Source organism: Lepidochelys kempii, chromosome 1 (assembly GCF_965140265.1).
Source record: "Lepidochelys kempii isolate rLepKem1 chromosome 1, rLepKem1.hap2, whole genome shotgun sequence".
NCBI classification, from domain to species: domain Eukaryota; kingdom Metazoa; phylum Chordata; order Testudines; family Cheloniidae; genus Lepidochelys; species Lepidochelys kempii.
Window position 1 is genome coordinate 109,907,651 of NC_133256.1, and position 16,967 is coordinate 109,924,617.

A 16,967-nucleotide genomic window follows, 5' to 3' on the forward strand; every position below is an offset into this window, starting at 1 on the left:
CAAAAAGAAATTCCAAAAATATTCAAATTGGAAATGCTGAATTGGAAAATTTTGATCTTTTTGGAATTTCTGTTTTGTGAATCTATAAATCTAATTTAGAAGCAAGTCAAATAAAGTAGATGAGAATCCATATAGTCTTAGTACACAGAAGTACATAGAAATGCTGGTTTGTGAAGCCAGCTTCTTTTTTTACGTAAAAGTGTTGAGGGAGCTATGTATCCAAACGTCTATCTTTTCTTCCAACTGGCCCATTACGGAGGGTTAGTAACAAGACAAAAGGTGGCACCAAGCAAGTGCTCCAGCTAATACCTGCTAATAAATTCCTACCCTATGGCTTTTTTGTGTAAGTACCACCATTTTTACAGGGTTAGTCAAAGCAGGCAAAAACAAATGCCATTGCACATGGTGCTAGATCTAGAAATGTCAGATACGCAGCCCTACACTCTCACTTGCATGACAGGAAGAGAATTGCTCAGACAGGACAAATGGCTTTTCTGCTCTAAGAAGATAAGATAAAGGAAATTGCAAAGTGGCTCTGGCAAACTTATTCTTATCTTAATTCTTGGAAAACTGAGGCTAAGAATACGGTCTTGCTGCTCCACACGGAGAGCTGCAAGCAAGTAAACACAGCTTCAGTCTCTCCTCCTATCCCCTGCCCCACCCTCAGTGGAGACAGATTTCCTTCCCAGTTTGTCCTCCTTTTTCTGTCCCCTCCTCTCTTTCCCTGAACACAAGGCCCCTCCCACCTTGTCTACCCACCTCATGAGCCCCCAGTAAGTAGCAGACCCTCCCCCCCTCCAGCTCACCTCATCTCTTACTCTCACCTGCCTTGCTTCTGCCAGCAGCCCCAATTCCCTGCTGATCAGCACTTCTCCAGGTGGTTTTACCTCTGAATGCCTATCATGATTTTCTCCCCCTCTCCAGCTAGTGCCAGTCCAAAGGAGAGATTGGGAACTGGAAGGACAGGGAGGGGATTATATTCAGGGCAGGGAGGCTGGGGAATGATGGGGATTTCCAATAGTGGAGAGGTGGAGTATTTTGGGACTCATTCTATGTTATAACTTCTCATGTCTTCCAGCAGTCAAACTCCCTCCCCCTTCCCTGGAACAGCACCCACCATTAGCCTCCCCGAAAATCCCAGGAAATGAGCTTTCCGGGAATTAGCCAGATTCCAATAAACAAAAGATGCCCTAAAAGGCCAGTTTTTTCTATGTTGTAAACCAGATGTCCAAAAGGGATGTACCTCACTGTACATAAAGGCTAAGTTACAGGCACAGTATAAATAATATGCAAGTAGATGGGCTGGGATCTTAGACTTCTCAGTTGAGCGAGATTTCTTCTTTGCTAATCAGGGAGATGATGATGAGAGCTGGCAATAGTGTAAAAACTGCCCTTCCCTTCATTGCTCTGATGGCACAGAGGAGCTGCTTTCCTTTATCTTAATAAAGTGAAGGATCGACTGGAAAATACACCAGGCCCTATGAAATGCTCCAATCCTCACTGACAAACATGCTCCTAACCTTGCTGATATCTTAGTCAAATCTTTACTTAAGAATTTTGTAAACTCTGTGTTCTGATACCATTAGTCCTTGATATACATGTATTCATAGGAATGCTTATTTTTCCAGATACAACTTTATCTGTTGATTCAGTCAAACTGCTACAATTATTAATGAAATGGAATTCTGCTCCTCTCCTCTTCTTTTCTTTCCAATATAACTTAAGTCCTTTGTGTAGTAGTACCTGTGATAAGGTACATAGCTCCTTCACTGAAACAAAAAGAGAGCAAAGCAGAACTTGGTATTTCTTGTTAGTTGATTAGTGTCACAATATAAAGTCAGTCAGCAGTTCAGGGTTTTCACTGGGAACCAAGAAGAAAAAGAACATGGTACATTTTAAAGCATCAACAATGTGACCACATTCAAAGAGACTGCAAATCTTTACCTTCCCCAATCAGCCTACTCTTGGCTTTCTGATTCACCTGCAAACTTCTCGGATGGCTATATACAAAATGTAATGTTGTGCTATTCAGGCTGAGGCCTGTAATTTGGCACTTATGTTTCACATTTAATAGCATTCTGGATTGTTAATAAGAACATACTGCAACATTCACAATAATCAGCATGGCCTTTGCACACTGTGAATGGGAATTCTTCTCAACCAAGATCTTTGCCTATTTTTAAAGAGAATGTATTAAGGGATTTTGTTTGTTAGTTTCTTCATGAATAGAATTATTTGCACGAGTTTCAGCTCTCTCTGTTTAATGACTCCCCTCCTCCAGGTCAAAGCCTTTGAAACAGAGATCTTTCACCATGCAGTTCTTGCTGAAATGTCAACATGATATTGGGACACTGGCATTTCAGTGTCATCATGGTTTCCAACCACTACTTGGTTTTGCTTTTCTGCTTTTTGCTGCTGCTTCCTCTTTCGCCAGCTGCAGGTATGTCCCAGAAACTGTTGTAATGATTATTATTATATTGTTAGCCAAATGATTTTCTTGTGAAGAGTGTTGGATCATCCACAGCAATGGCAGTACATAAAGATTACTAATGAATGTGTCCAAGTCTGCACAGTGGTCTAATGTGCTCATAGTTTTGGGTGGCGATTGTGTTCACGCACTTATTGTGTCAACTGGGAAAAATTATTTCTAGGCTCATATGTGTAAGTTATCTCACCATACAGAAAGCTACAAACCATCAACTACCTGTGTACTAGATGAAACCAGCAGGAATTCAAGCCTATATGTGGTATTTTAAAAGCAGAGAATCAATTATCAGTCCTTCTCATTCAATCCACAAGAATTTACAAAAGGGATATTACAAAAAATGTAGTGTAATATGAGGGTGAACCACGACAACTGAAAGTCGGGTGCCTGGTGTTTAATGTGTGCCTCAAAATCAGCTCCCAGGGAACCAAAGGGCACTAGTGATCACAGAGCTCAGGCTATCCACAGACTAACACTCTTCAGCAATGGTGGTCAAACATTTTAGAAAAAATACAAAAAAGAAAATTCTCAGATGATTCCAATACATCTCCATCGTATACAGAAGTGCGTGTGTGAGAGTGTGGGCACCCACAGATAGATAGGTATTCCTTTACTTTAATAATTTAACAAGGACAAATGCAGTAAGAAAACAATTGCAAATAATTAAAAATAACAATACTCAACATACTGCAAGGATAAAACCTGACATGAACGTAAGCAAAAGACATTGTGCTATGTGTAGTGCAGCAAATGCTATACAGCCGGTAATTATTGTTTTAGGGGGATCTATAGTAATCACGTCTGTATTTTTAAATGAATATATATTTTAGTGATGTTAATGCTGATGTGGAGGCTGGTAGACCAGGAGACTGAAGTCCTCTATTATAAGTATCATGATCAGTGCAAACTTCCCCACCCCTATCCCATCAGTGTGGCTTGGCACCGCCCTACAGAGATACCTCCAAGTGCAAGACAGTTCATTCTCTTTAGGAATTATCTTGGAGAGGGAATGGATTGGAAGTACTCTGCTCAAGCTCCATCCTCTATCTCCAACTTTGCCCACCATCCCAGAGTAGTTGCATGTTTCTGCCAAAATCCTCAGGAGAGGAATAGTGAGCAATATTGTCATTTAAATTGTCATCACTAGGCTTCAGAATTAACGTTTAATATGTGGTAGAACACTGTATACCTCACAGACTGATAGTTTTTACAGTCTACTGTGTAGAGATTCAGAAATACACTGAGTCACATTATTTATTATCAGTTATTATATATCAATTTAGCATTTGTTTAACAATAGCACCTAAAGACACCAGTCAGGACTGGGTCTCCACTACAGCACAACCATAACTCTTTTTTTAAAAGAAAGTTCACATTATTCACAAACTGGTGTAGACAAGAGATGTGCCGTCTTGCATACCACTCCAGTCTGACTTCTGCTCTCCTTGCCCATTAACCCTGACTCAGACTGCCAGGAAGAGTGCCACATGGTACCAGTTTGCTGAGTTTAGAAGTCACATACAAGCTCCTCTAGCTGGTGCAAAGGCATGGTGATGACTGGCTCAGAATGGAAACTCATCCTGCTCTCCTTTGCCAGCAAAGGTATTGCCATGGCCCAGAGTCTTTTCAGAAGAAAAGTAAGTGGGAATAAATTAGAGCAGTTGTTCTCAAGCTTTGCTTTATGGACCATTAGTGGCCTATGGACTCCATCCTGCTGGTCCAAAGAAGGTAAGAGTAGATGAAAGAAGTGGGGGAAATGGAGTGTGTGAGTGGAGGGGATTGGGAGTCTGGAAAAGTTGTGATCCATCCAAAGATCTTTATCTTACCAAGTGAGTTTATATGGAAAATATAGTAAAACACAAGGGTCGGCAGATAAATTGGGTAAATATGAGAGGCTACGTGCCACTTGTCTAATTGTTGTTTGGCTGCCAGAACTAAAGGAAATCCTGTCCTACTTTTTGGAAACCTACCACATGGTGCATGGTAAGTCTTCATGAATTATTTGGTTGCAGAACTGCTATATAATTCTAGAATTACTACCATTTTCTCTAAAGCTTTGGCCTACATAAAAATCTAGCATCTGTCACTTTACCTCATGTGCGGAAGGGTAGGTAAATAATGTCTCTACAAGATTGTGCAATGTTGCACAATGGGAATGTGCTTGGCGTGGCCTGGCCTGCTTTAAACATTGTTGCAAACAGCCCAGATTTAAAAAGTAAAGGAAGCTGAAATCTCATTGGCTTACAGAACTTCAGCGTTACAAACACCTCAGGAATGGAGGTTGTTCGTAATTCTGAACAAAACGTTATCGTGGTTCTTTCAAACGTTTACAACTGAACATTGACTTACAACAGCTTTGAAACTCTACTATGCAGAAGAAAAATGTTTTCCCTTTATTTTTTGAGTAGCTTACATTTAACACAGTGCTGTACTGTATTTGCTTTTTTTTGTTTTGTTTTGTTCTCTGCTGCTGCCTGATTGCGTACTGTCGGCTCCAAACAAGGTGTGTGTGGCTGACTGGTCAGTTCGTAACTCTGGTGTTCGTAACTCTGAGGTTCTACTGTACTTTGTTTCTGGAGAGAGAAAATGTGTCTGCAGAGTTCCAATTATTTCAATTTTTCAGTCTTCTTAAAGCAGGAGCAGGCAAACAGCTTGTTGAAAAGACAAAGAAGAGCGAATAGCTTCTTTGAAGAGTTAAAACTTGGGTCGCTACAACGGGAGTGCTTTGAGGAAATGTGTTCATATGAGGAAGCCAGAGAAATCTTTCAAGATGATAAAAGGACAGTAAGTAAGGGGTGGGGGAGGTTCGGGGGTCTTCTGTTGGCCTGATTTTTATCTTGCATCTTCCCATCTTATTAATAGAAACATAAATGGATTTTGACCCTTAAACCCTGGAAGCTGAAAAGTGTCTAATATAGTACTTTTGTCTTATATTGCCTGTGTCTTAAAATATACAGAGAGCTGCAAATTAATATTGTGTTAACTTTTAGGCATGTTCTCTAAGTAGGCACAACTTTATTCACCCTTCAACTACCATGTGCTATACCTCTATAATTTGTTTGTTATGGTATTAGACAACATACTTATCCTTTGTACATGAAATGATGCATAATATTGTCTGGATAATTCCTTATGCCCTTTTTTCCTCTTTGTTCCAGATGGAATTCTGGCAGAATTATGTTGGTATGAGAATTTCATGTGTTCTAATAATTACTGAAATTGCACCATTGTAATCCTTCTTGTGAGTCTTACTGATACTGTGTGTTTTTACAGATGCCAACCAGTGTGACTCTGACCCCTGTCAGAATGGTGGGACATGTGTTGACCAACTTCAGGCTTACGTTTGCCTTTGCCCTGAGGAGTATAAGGGCAAAAACTGTGAAAAAGGTCAGGTATTAAATTTTTAAAAAACAAAACACTATGCAAATGCAAGCTGCTCTGATAAATACATTGTTATTTTTAAAAAGGACTGGTAGCAAACATTATTATTATTGGGTATCATTCTAGCAGAGAAGAGATTGTTGCCACAGTTAACATTGCTATGTTTGATAAAGCATTCAGTAAACGGGTATTGCAGTCACTCTACATAGCAGCCACATAAGTGTTACACAGTGTAGATCTTCTAAATTTACCTTCTCAACCACCTGAGGGAAAAGGGGCATTTTTCTAACTGGATTATGGTAACCCTTTGGTTTAGAAATGGAAATATTGTATGGTGTGCGTGACATGCCCCCGGGTGCAATCTGGACTGCGTAATCACTGTGCCCACTTTAACTCTTCTCCCCAGACTGTCTCCTACACTGCTATGCGAGTGTACAGCAAACCCCTCAGGCTCTGTTCACTTAGCCATCAGTGTGAAGAGGCACACCCAGCAAAGTTACATGAATGCTCTCCCAAGCCACTCATGAACTGCACACAGGAAGACCCCAGCGAATTTCCCCAGCCTTGCACCCCAGAAATGTCGTCTTATACTGCTCAAGGCCTTCTTGATTAATGCAAGCTCACCGGTTAGTTCCCCACTCCCTCAAAGGACAGTGCACATACTCCAGCCTCTGTAATCTGAGCACTTGAGACAAACTCATTGGTTTAGATTAAACATCAAAATAATTTTACTAACAAAAGAAAAGTAGATTTTCAGTGATTATACGTGGTAGGCATAAAGGTCAGACTTGGTTACATAAGAAACAAAAACTAAACACACATTCTAAATCCTACATTTTATCAGGCTGAGCAAGATTTGAATCCAACAGTTTTTCTTGGCCTACTGGACATTGCAGGCAGTTTTCAGTTCACGGTTTATACTAACTAGTTAAAATCACCCCTTCCTCCCAGTTCAAGGAGACGTCTCTTTGTCTTCCAAATGATCTTGCTTCCAGGTGTTGAGATGGGGAGGAGAGAGAGACCCTGTAGTGATGCCACTGTCCCTCATTTATACTTTTCCCCACGTGCTGGAAAAATCCATGCTGTGTCATGGGATTAGGTAGCCCTCATGGTGTACGTGTGCTGCTGACTATCCTTCATTATGAATTGCAAATTTTTCTTTGCATCTTTTGGCTACCTGAGGTTTGGCATGTAAGACCTCTGTGTTTGCAGTTTCTTTGTCCTCTCTGAGGGGCTAGTCTGTGGACATTTCCCAGACTCTCAACATGTTTCAGTAGCAAATATGTAGCAAAATCTCATAACATCATGTACAATGATGATGCATACAGTTCAACAGGACAGTAATGGTCAGCAGATTATGACTTTCCAGTGGTACCTCACAAGGCATACTTTGCACAAGATTTATCATAATTGTAAAAGGGGTGAACATATTATAGATTGTCACAGTGTATAAATACATGCACATGAAAAAGGTCCTTGCCTACACTTTCATTAAAAGAACAATGGGCCAGATCCAATGCCCAGTGACATCAGTGGGAGTCTTTTAATTGATTTCAATGAGCATTGGATCTAGCTCTATATACTGACTATTAAATTTAGTACATAAGTACAGTGTAGACCCAAAGGAGCTTGTCCGATCTAAATGCGTTGCCTAACTAGTGGCTTTAACTACTGTTAAGCATCTGTAATAAAGCATCCATGATCCCAGTCCAGCCTATATTACTCTCACCTCCTATAACCCTTCCCATTTCCTGCTCATGCTTCTCTCCTGACCGCTAGCTCTGTCTTCTTTGCCCAGTCCTAACTTTTTTTGTCACCTTTTCATGCTGTCCCACACTAGAACAGCCTTAGTCAATATCTGCAAGGTTCCTTCTCCCCCCCTTTAAAAAAAACTTGTGAAAACCAACCTATTTGCTCGTGTTTCCCATCTGGATTATTACACGACCTCCATACTTACTTATTCTGTTTGTTTGTCCCACATGGTAGCAGCTTGTGTCTCTGGGGCAGGTACTGGATAAATTATTATTATTATTACTATTACTATTATTTATTATTTATTATTATTATTATAAAGCACCCATAAATGTTCAGCCATTCAGATGGCTTGAATTACTGACCATTCAGACATATCTTTTCTCCAGAAGAGAGGTCTTCTGCTGCAGTGGATTATCCTGTAGCCTTCCCAGTGCACTGCTGTGGGTGAAAGGAATACAGTGGTTCCAATTTTTAAATAGACATATTTGATAACAGTTACCATACAGTGACAACAGTGATATCCTATTCTAATTATTGTGAGGATTGCTGTATCTCAGATACCATACTGTGGTAACTGATGACAAATGCTAATTATTTTGAATAGCAATCACTGTATGATTTTTGGTGCATTTTCTGATCTCTTTAATTTGTGCTGGAGTACAAATTAGTTCCCAGTTCTGTACAGCTCTGTCATTAATGTTTGCCTACCAGAAGCAGCTTTCTCTATCAATATATCAACATTAGTGAGTTGCAGGTCACTCTTGGTCAAAATTTACAAACATAATTGACTCGAGTTAAACATAAGACACCACATTCAGGAACTAATATGTTCTTTTCACGTATTTAGGTCTGAATGACACACTGAAGTGCATTCATGAAAATGGTCACTGTGAACATTATTGCATTGACAGTCCAACCACGATACGACAATGCTTTTGCTCAGATGGCTACATGCTAGCAAATGATGAAGTGTCCTGTACTCCCCAAGGTAAGGTTATGCAAACCAAGTCACTACAGCAACATATTTTATGGGTAACTTCTTTTTACAGTTGTCTCCAGGAGATATCAATTCTTATCCAATGAATAGATGCTTCATAACTGTATTTATTTCAACATACGAGTCAAGACCGGAATAACCCTAATAAAACCAGTGAGAAATCAGTGTTCTTTTTTACTGCTGAATAAGACCAACAAACTCAGATACTCTTCTCTAGGGAATAGCAAGATGATATTCTCGCTCATCTGAAGAGATAACAAACTACAGCTGGGTTTTTAAAGGAGGGGAATTAACGGGTGCCAAGCTCCCTTGTAAAATCCCTACTAAATTATTTTCCACTGAATGTATCCGATGAAGTGAGCTGTAGGTCACGAAAGCTTATCCTCAAATAAATTGGTTAGTCTCTAAGGTGCCACTAGTACTCCTGTTCTTTTTGCGAATACAGACTAACATGGCTGCTACTTTGAAACCTACCTAAATTATTTCATTAGTGGAGCAAGGGATTAAATGCCTCAGATTGCCCCTTCAAGCACAGGCCTGGGTACTATGTGATTATGTGGCCACATAAATAACTGCATCTATGTTCTTTTTTTTTTTTTCAAGTTGCGATATAATTATGCTCCAAAACATCAGCTTTTATTTTCAAAATATTAAGGAGGAGATTTTCAAAGCTGAAATGGGAGCCAGGCACCTAACTCCCATTTACTTTCACAAGGAGTTGGGTGTCTAGCTGCCCTTTATGCATGGGTAAATTTCCCCCTGTAGCTCTTTTGACTGCAATTAAAACCTTTAGAGTGTGAACTGAGTGTAAACTGCTGCAGTGGTGCACGACTGAGTTTGCAGAATGCCTGGACCAGTGGTTCTGAGCGGAGGTACTTGCTCCCATTCATCTCACCGGGGTATTGACATTGAAGACTAATGGTAACAGTTGAACAATTGGGGTGTCAACACTGGAAATGATTTCACTGAGGAACATCAATCCAATAACGTGTTTCTCCATTCTTGGCGGTTGCAGCAGATATTGGAGTGGGGCAGTTGGTTTCTGGTTAGGGTTGTTAGGATGAGGACCAAGAAATTCCAGACTCACCACAAACCTCTGACCCTGCCAAAATGGGGAAGAAAATAAGATGTTTCCCTTCTTCAGTGCCCAAATCATCAGTTGTCTCCTTGATTCCAAAAAATCAACACCGTCTTCCATGCCTTCCCATATAGCAAGTGTTCCTACCCAGCTGTCAGACCCTCCAACTCACTCTGACAACTTCTACAATGCCATTATGCATTTTCAATACCAAAATCCACATCACATTTTATTGTTTATAAACTTCATATGCCCCTCAGTATATCTGAGGGTATGTCTATATTGCAATTAAACAACTGCGGCTGGTCTGGATCAGCTGACTCGGGTGGGGCTCTGGCTCCATGGTGTAGCCATTCAGGGTAGGGCTGGAGTCCCAGAGCCTCATCTGCAGCCCAAGCCCGAACAACTTCACAGCAATTTTATAGCCCAGCAGCCTGATCCCGGGTGAGTCTGAGTCAGCTGACCCAGACCAGCCCCAGGTGTTTAATTGCTGTGTAAATGAGCCCTGGGTGACATCACCCTGCCTGAATGATTAGAGTTAGATGAAAAGGGGTTGTTAAAGGAAGTAGGCTGGAAAGGTAAAAGGTAAAACAATGGCCTAAAAGATGCACCCCAGTAAACGCTCAAATACAAGAGCCAGGTTTATGGCCTATCCCGGCTACAGAGATGTTTTACAAAGGCTAAGAATCTGGAGATCAAAAGACACCAATCTGTTAACAGATCTACCCTACAGAAAGGGATGGGGAGAAAGGGTTGTCAGCTGCTGCAGGAAGACACAGGCAGACTGAGAGCCAGGGATCTGCAGCAGGCATGCTTTAACAGCCCCCAGATACAATGGGGAGCACCATGGCTGACTCGTGTACTCACGGCCTTGAGAGGAAGGCCAAGTATAGGTGAAGCAGTTGGGGTGCAGGCCTCCGTTGTTGTAAATCCATTTTTCTGAGTACTGTGCACCTATGGGCAAAATAAATGGTACTTCTTTTGGGGAAGCTGCTTCTGTGGCCCTACTTACAGGTGCCCAAAGGGAAACTCATGCAGATGCCAAGCCCATTGGATGTGCTAGGTGTCATGGTTGGCAACCAGAGGGATGCCACCTAGAGACCCAGTCTGGGAGTGATTGGATCACAGTACAGGCCTGTCACTTAAAAGGGGAAGTGATGAAGCTACTAGTTGGGGGACAGGGGGACATCTCTCCTTCCACCCCCAACTGCCTTTAGGTGTGTGTAAGTGTGGTGCCTTTTCAAGCTTATTATGCAATTGGCAAAAAGAAGTGTATGACCCAAATTTTCATATGGGGCTGGGGAATGAGCCGACCTCCTGCTCACCTGTCAGAGGCAGCTCCTGTGCTGCAAGGCTGGGCCTGGCTCCCTGCTCCAGTCATTGCAACATGGCACAAAGGGTTACATAGTGTGGTGACCCCATACACCATGTTACAACACCACTCACTCAAATTTGTCTTGGCTGCTCCTCCAGCATGATGGAGGGGTGGCTGGGCCAAACCTGAATGGCGCTGTGACCCTGTACGCCAGGTTGCAACTCCCATAGTGAGGAGCTGGGCCCTGCCCTGTGGGCCAGGACCCATCACTGCAGGGTGAGTGCAGTGCGGGCTTGCTCTCCAGCTTCCTCCCCACACTGTCCCCTGTGGCCTTCCTTCTGCTCCAAGCCGGGTTTAGGGTTGCAGTGCGGGGGCAGAGAGTGCAGCAGGCATGACAATGTGTGAAATTAGCAAGCCACTGGGTATACCTGAAGGTGGTAACACCAATGACCCGTCACATACGCCCCACCCTAGCTGCAAAACCTGGCTTTGCCAATGGAAAGGGGTAGACCGGGGGGACTGGAAAAGGTCTCAGCTGGGTCACCCTACCCAGGGACTGTGACAACACTCAACACTGATCATGTGGGGGCAGCACAAATTATGTTGAATTTAATGTCCAAATAAATCAATGAGATACTAATTGTGTTATTTATATTCCCATTTAATTCACTAACAACCTAATTTACCTGAGTCTGTAGTGGAATTTCCTGTCTGCTGCTTCAGGGGCCAGAATTGACTTCAGTAGGATCAGGATTTCATCCTCAGAGTGCTGCAGAATCCTGCAGATTTTAGCTGCCGCTTGTCATAGAGGACATGGGGTCTTGCTTCCTAAGTGGGTAGGAGACGGGACCTCTCCACGTGCACCTCAGGAGGTCAGCAGTTTTTTTGTTTTGTGGGGGGGAATGACAGGAAGTCTAGTAGCAGGAGATCAGGTGTGACGGAGGATTCAAAGGGACCCAGTTGTCCTGCCCGCTTTAAAAGATCATCATGAAAACCCTGGAGGAATTCAAGAGGCACTAAACACACTATATCAAAGCCTTTTTCGGAGCCTCCTGTGGTACCTGAGTGCAACTTCTTAACCAAAGGGTCTATATTGTAAAGTAACACCACTTGTGGGCAGTGTCCAGCCAGAAAAAAAACATTTACTCACTGGGCGATTTAAAATACTCGGTGATTAGCAACACCATTAGACTACTGGCTGAATTCTCTGCTGGCATGACTCATGGAGGGAATTTTCTGGAGTAACCCTAGCAGAGAATTTGGCCCTCTGTGTTTTCCAGTGGATTCGTTGTATTTAATCACACTTAGTACTGTGATTTATTTCTTATTTTTCACAGTGGATTACCCATGTGGAAAAATACCTGTTTTGGCAAAGCAACGTGCAAGTCAGCAGGGGAGAATAGTAGGTGGTTCTGTCTGTCCTCCAGGCGAGTGTCCGTGGCAGGTGAGTCTTCTATTTCATTTTCTGTCATCAACTGAGACCTTGAGAAAGGAGTTGGATGCACAGTGCTGGATAACAGACACCTCTCTGCAGCCACAGAATAGCTAGGGCACATCTAAAGGTAATACAAGCTCCCCACCCACCGCCACTGCCTCCCTGATAATATACCTTATCCCTCTGCTGGAGTGACTGCTTTTCCAGGCACGAAATGGCAATTCAGCCTCCTCCATGCTCTGCCCATCCAGTCTTTGGCCTTATTGGTGAGATTGCCCACAAGCGTGTCAGCTGTAGTTACTGGGATGTGAACTCTTGGGCAAAATAGGCAGAATCAATAACATATGCTAGCAAAATTATCCAAGGGAAGATTTTTTTCCCCTCCCATTTACCATGCAATTGGTGTGAATGGTGGGTTCAAGCATGAGGGAATAAAAAAAGAGAGAGAGTAGCAATGCAAAACTCTTCCCTAAATTCTGTGTGTAGAGTAGCCAAGTTGTCAATTGTCTACTTTGGGGCCAGGCACGAAGTTTCTCTTTGAGCAAATAGGAAAATAAAACCCTTTATTTCAGGACTAATAATTTTAGTAATTTAGATCCAAACACATTCCTGTGTAAGATTTAAATTCTGAAAAGGCAAAGCACAAGACATAGAAACATTGCCAAGATCTCAAATGCTGATACCTTTACTCTCACTGTGTACCTTCTTCCATGAGTAGTCCTAACATGATACCTTTGCTTGTAGATTAAGGAGCTTCTCAGCATGAGCATTTACAGCCTACTTATAAATGTGTTTGCATCTGAGGCTGGGATTTTCAAAGAGCCCAAGGGAGTTAAGTGCTCAACTCCTATTGACTTTCAACGGAAGTTGGATGCCTAGTTCCAATAAAACCCTGAATTACTTTAAGCCTGAGTTACTAACATGATTCGTCTAAAAACCTAGGTCCACCTGGGCTATGCACCATAGTCCCTTCCTTGAAGATCTAATGGTACCTTCACCAATCAGCAGTTAGGAAAATGATGACTACACATGGTCCTTGCAGGCTAAATAAGATTAATGTTCTCTGTAAATTCTATAGAATTTCAGGTCAAACAAATTGGTATAATGTAAAAGTTTCTTTTGCATATTTCAGGCTCTGCTAATAGAGAATGGGAAACAAAAGTGTGGGGGTTCCCTGCTGGCGCCGAGCTGGGTGGTTACTGCCGCTCACTGCTTAGAGAACACACATCCCAAACAGCTCCGAGTAAAACTGGGTAAGTCTTTCGCTTGCCTCACTTTTTCAAACTTTGTGGCCCAAAATTTGTTGTCAGCTTCGCTTGTGTAAATCCACAGTGATTCCTCCCAAGTCAGTGGAGTTATGCCACTTTTACACGGTGTGACTCTGCAAACATTTGGAAGGGTTAAATACAACCAATATCTGTCAAAAACTGATTACAAACACAATGGCCATCTGTTTGCTTATGACAGAAGCAGTTAGCGATTCCTAAATGACCTCTCGGCCATAATGTAAGTCTCAAAAAACAGAAGTCTTACAAAATGACAATTCCACGGCTGGGATCAAAATGGCTCTAAACTTGCTGAACTACCCCCATTGTAATGGGGATGGGTGAACAGATTAATTACAGTGCAGAGTGCAAAGGTGTGAATGGCGTCTGCCTCTGCACCATGGAACCCAGCCTTGAGAAGGGTTTGGGGCCGCGGCAGTCAGGGCCAGTTAGCAGCATGGTTCCAGGAGGAACTCTGCTGTCACGGAGTGGCAGAGGAAAAGTTTTCCCCATGGACAATCAGGGAGAGCCCGGTCAACCCCTCAGTCCCTCCTGTTCTTGGCCCACTCCCTGATTGGCTCATGGATCCTTCAGAGTGTGGGGGCAAGTGGGGTACATGCTGTGGATGTGATACTCTGATTTCTTCTCCCCAACTGCTGGGAAATGCAGATGCCAGTGGAGTTACACTCAGGATGAATTTGGCTCCTAGTGTCTGGTACTTAGGGGTGTGTGTGTGTGTATATGTGTATATGTATATGTATATGTATATATATATATATATATATATATATATATATATATATATATATATATATATATAAAAACCTTGTCATGGAACCTAGTCTAGTCTTTTCTGTGCTAGAATTTAGTCCTGGAATAGCCAAGCTGGGTAGTTCTAATGCAGTAATAGGCCCTCTTGAAGCTGCACCCTTACTTTGCTTGTTTCTGCTGTAATTCTGTCACTGAACCCTATTCCACGTCTTCTGTCAAGGGAAAAAGCTGGAATGAAGGAAGAGGTACGGTCTCTGCTGAACCAAAGAAAAGAATGAATAATGCAGGATTCAGTAGTGGCCATGGAAATGTAGTAAGAAGAGAAGAAATGTCAGCTTAGTGATCTCTTTCCATAAGAGCTGTGTGGAGTTAAGGAGCTTACTATTTATGTGAACCTGATGGGTTTAATTGCTTTTCTAGGTGAACACCGAATAGATCACAAGGATGAAGGGGAGCAAGAAAGGAAGGTTTCTGAAATCATAATGCATGAAAAATACATTCCAGGCACAACTAACCATGACATTGCCCTGCTGCACCTGGAGGCACCTGTTAACTTCAGTGACTATGTGGTACCGATATGTTTGCCTGAGAAACAGTTCGCAACATCTGAGCTGTCCGCCATTAGATTCTCCACAGTGAGTGGATGGGGGCGTCTAATAGAAGGAGGTGCTACCGCTGCTGTTCTGATGAGAATTGATCTGCCACGTGTAAAGACACAAGAGTGTATGCAGGAGACCCACTTAAATATTACAAAGAACATGTTCTGTGCAGGAGACCTCAGTGGGACTAAAGATGCCTGCAAGGGGGACAGCGGCGGACCTCATGCCACAAAGTACAAAAACACCTGGTTTCTGACAGGGATTGTCAGCTGGGGGAAGGGCTGTGCTACCGAAGGCACTTACGGGGTTTACACAAGGGTGTCTAAATATCTCGAATGGTTAAACAATCACATGGATTCATAAGCTGCCAGGCTTCCTCTAGTCAGAATGTTTCCAAACTGCAGAGTTGTCTTTGAGTCCCACCTGGGACACTTCCTTGTTTGGCATTCTTCCAGGATCTTAAATAAATTACCCACACACTGAAATAATGATTTGAAACCAATCTCTTTCCCGTTCAGTCACAGTAAACTCATTCACCTAGCTGCATTGTTTGTACATTATGTTAAAAGAGAAATTACTCTGCAGCAACCTTATTGAAGGTTGTAACATTTGTAAATGATATTTCCACAACCTTACCTTACATCACACCTGCAAATGCAAAAGGCAAACCTTCATATGAGTGATCTGTCCTAAGATCTGTCCAAAACGAAAGAAGTAGGAAAAGACTCTTTCAAGGTTTCTAAGTCTTTACTGAGGGCTTTGTTTCATTTTTCTTAAATCAAATAATAATATAATATTGGTAACAATTATAATATTGACCCATATTTGTGACTGATACATCTGACTTCAAGGTAACTTTGCTCTGGTATAACATTATTACATTATGAGAACAAAGGGAATTTGAATGCTTATTATGCAGCCCTGTACAGCAACAGTGTTCAAACTGTGGCTTTTGTCATTTCTGTGTGTAGAATGATACATTTTAAGGCCAGAACCATTATGTTCTGACCTCCTGCATAGCACAGGCTATTGCTGGTTGCACATGCCAATAATTGTTTTCACACGCAATTGATAGTATGTGAAAAAGTGGGAATGCACAATGAGAGGCTGCACTGTGGTCTCTCTGAAAATGTGTCTCCAAATGACAATATGAAGGCAACATAATATATTAAGGGAGAAAGGTAGATATAATAGATCTGAATTTTAGAAAATCATTTACTCTCCAAATTAATTCAAATCAGTCTGAGTAGCAGCACTGTCACAAGGACTGGCTGAAGAACAGTTAACTAATGATACATGGCAATTCACTGAGATGGGACGATATTTAGGGGGGTTCTGCAGAGATCCATGTTGGTTAACATCTTCATTAATGATACAACGGTGGCAGTATAAGAATCATATTCAAAGCTGCAGATGCCATTGAATTGGGAAGAGCAACAAATTCCAGTGAAGACAACGAGATAATGCAAAGGGACCTAGAAAGATTTTTAAAAATGGAAGAAAATAATGAAGGAAGATCCAGCTTGGAAAAATGAAAACTAATACATCTGGGGGAAAAGATAATCCAGATCACAGATATTTAATGTTGGGTGAGAAATCTGGTAAGTAATAGTGCAGAACAGGCCTATAGGTTATAGTGACCAGCAAATAAAGCATAACCTTTCAATGAGGCAATTAAAAAAACAATCCAGTTCATTTTGAGATTCTTGAGGCAGGACATCTTGGAGCAGAGAGTTAATAGTTCCTCTATGTAGGGCTCCATTGTGTATGTTATATAACTTCTGGTCCACTCATTTATAGAAAGATACTGACAAACTGGAGGGTATTCAGAAAAAAACAAGAAAAATGATGAGGTGGCTAGATGGACTGCTTTACAGAGGACGTTT

At 41.9% G+C, this 16,967-nt stretch overlaps 1 protein-coding gene across 1 annotated transcript; it reads left to right on the forward strand.

Moving 5' to 3' along the window:
* Positions 1-2,337: 2,337 nt before the first annotated feature.
* Positions 2,338-15,444, forward strand: F7 (coagulation factor VII). The gene is made up of 8 exons (XM_073327347.1): positions 2,338-2,440; positions 5,109-5,269; positions 5,644-5,668; positions 5,759-5,872; positions 8,469-8,609; positions 12,349-12,455; positions 13,579-13,699; positions 14,903-15,444. The coding sequence occupies exons 1-8, from the start codon at positions 2,338-2,340 to the stop codon at positions 15,442-15,444; spliced, it is 1,314 nt and encodes a 437-aa protein (XP_073183448.1).
* The last annotated feature ends 1,523 nt before the right edge of the window (positions 15,445-16,967 follow it).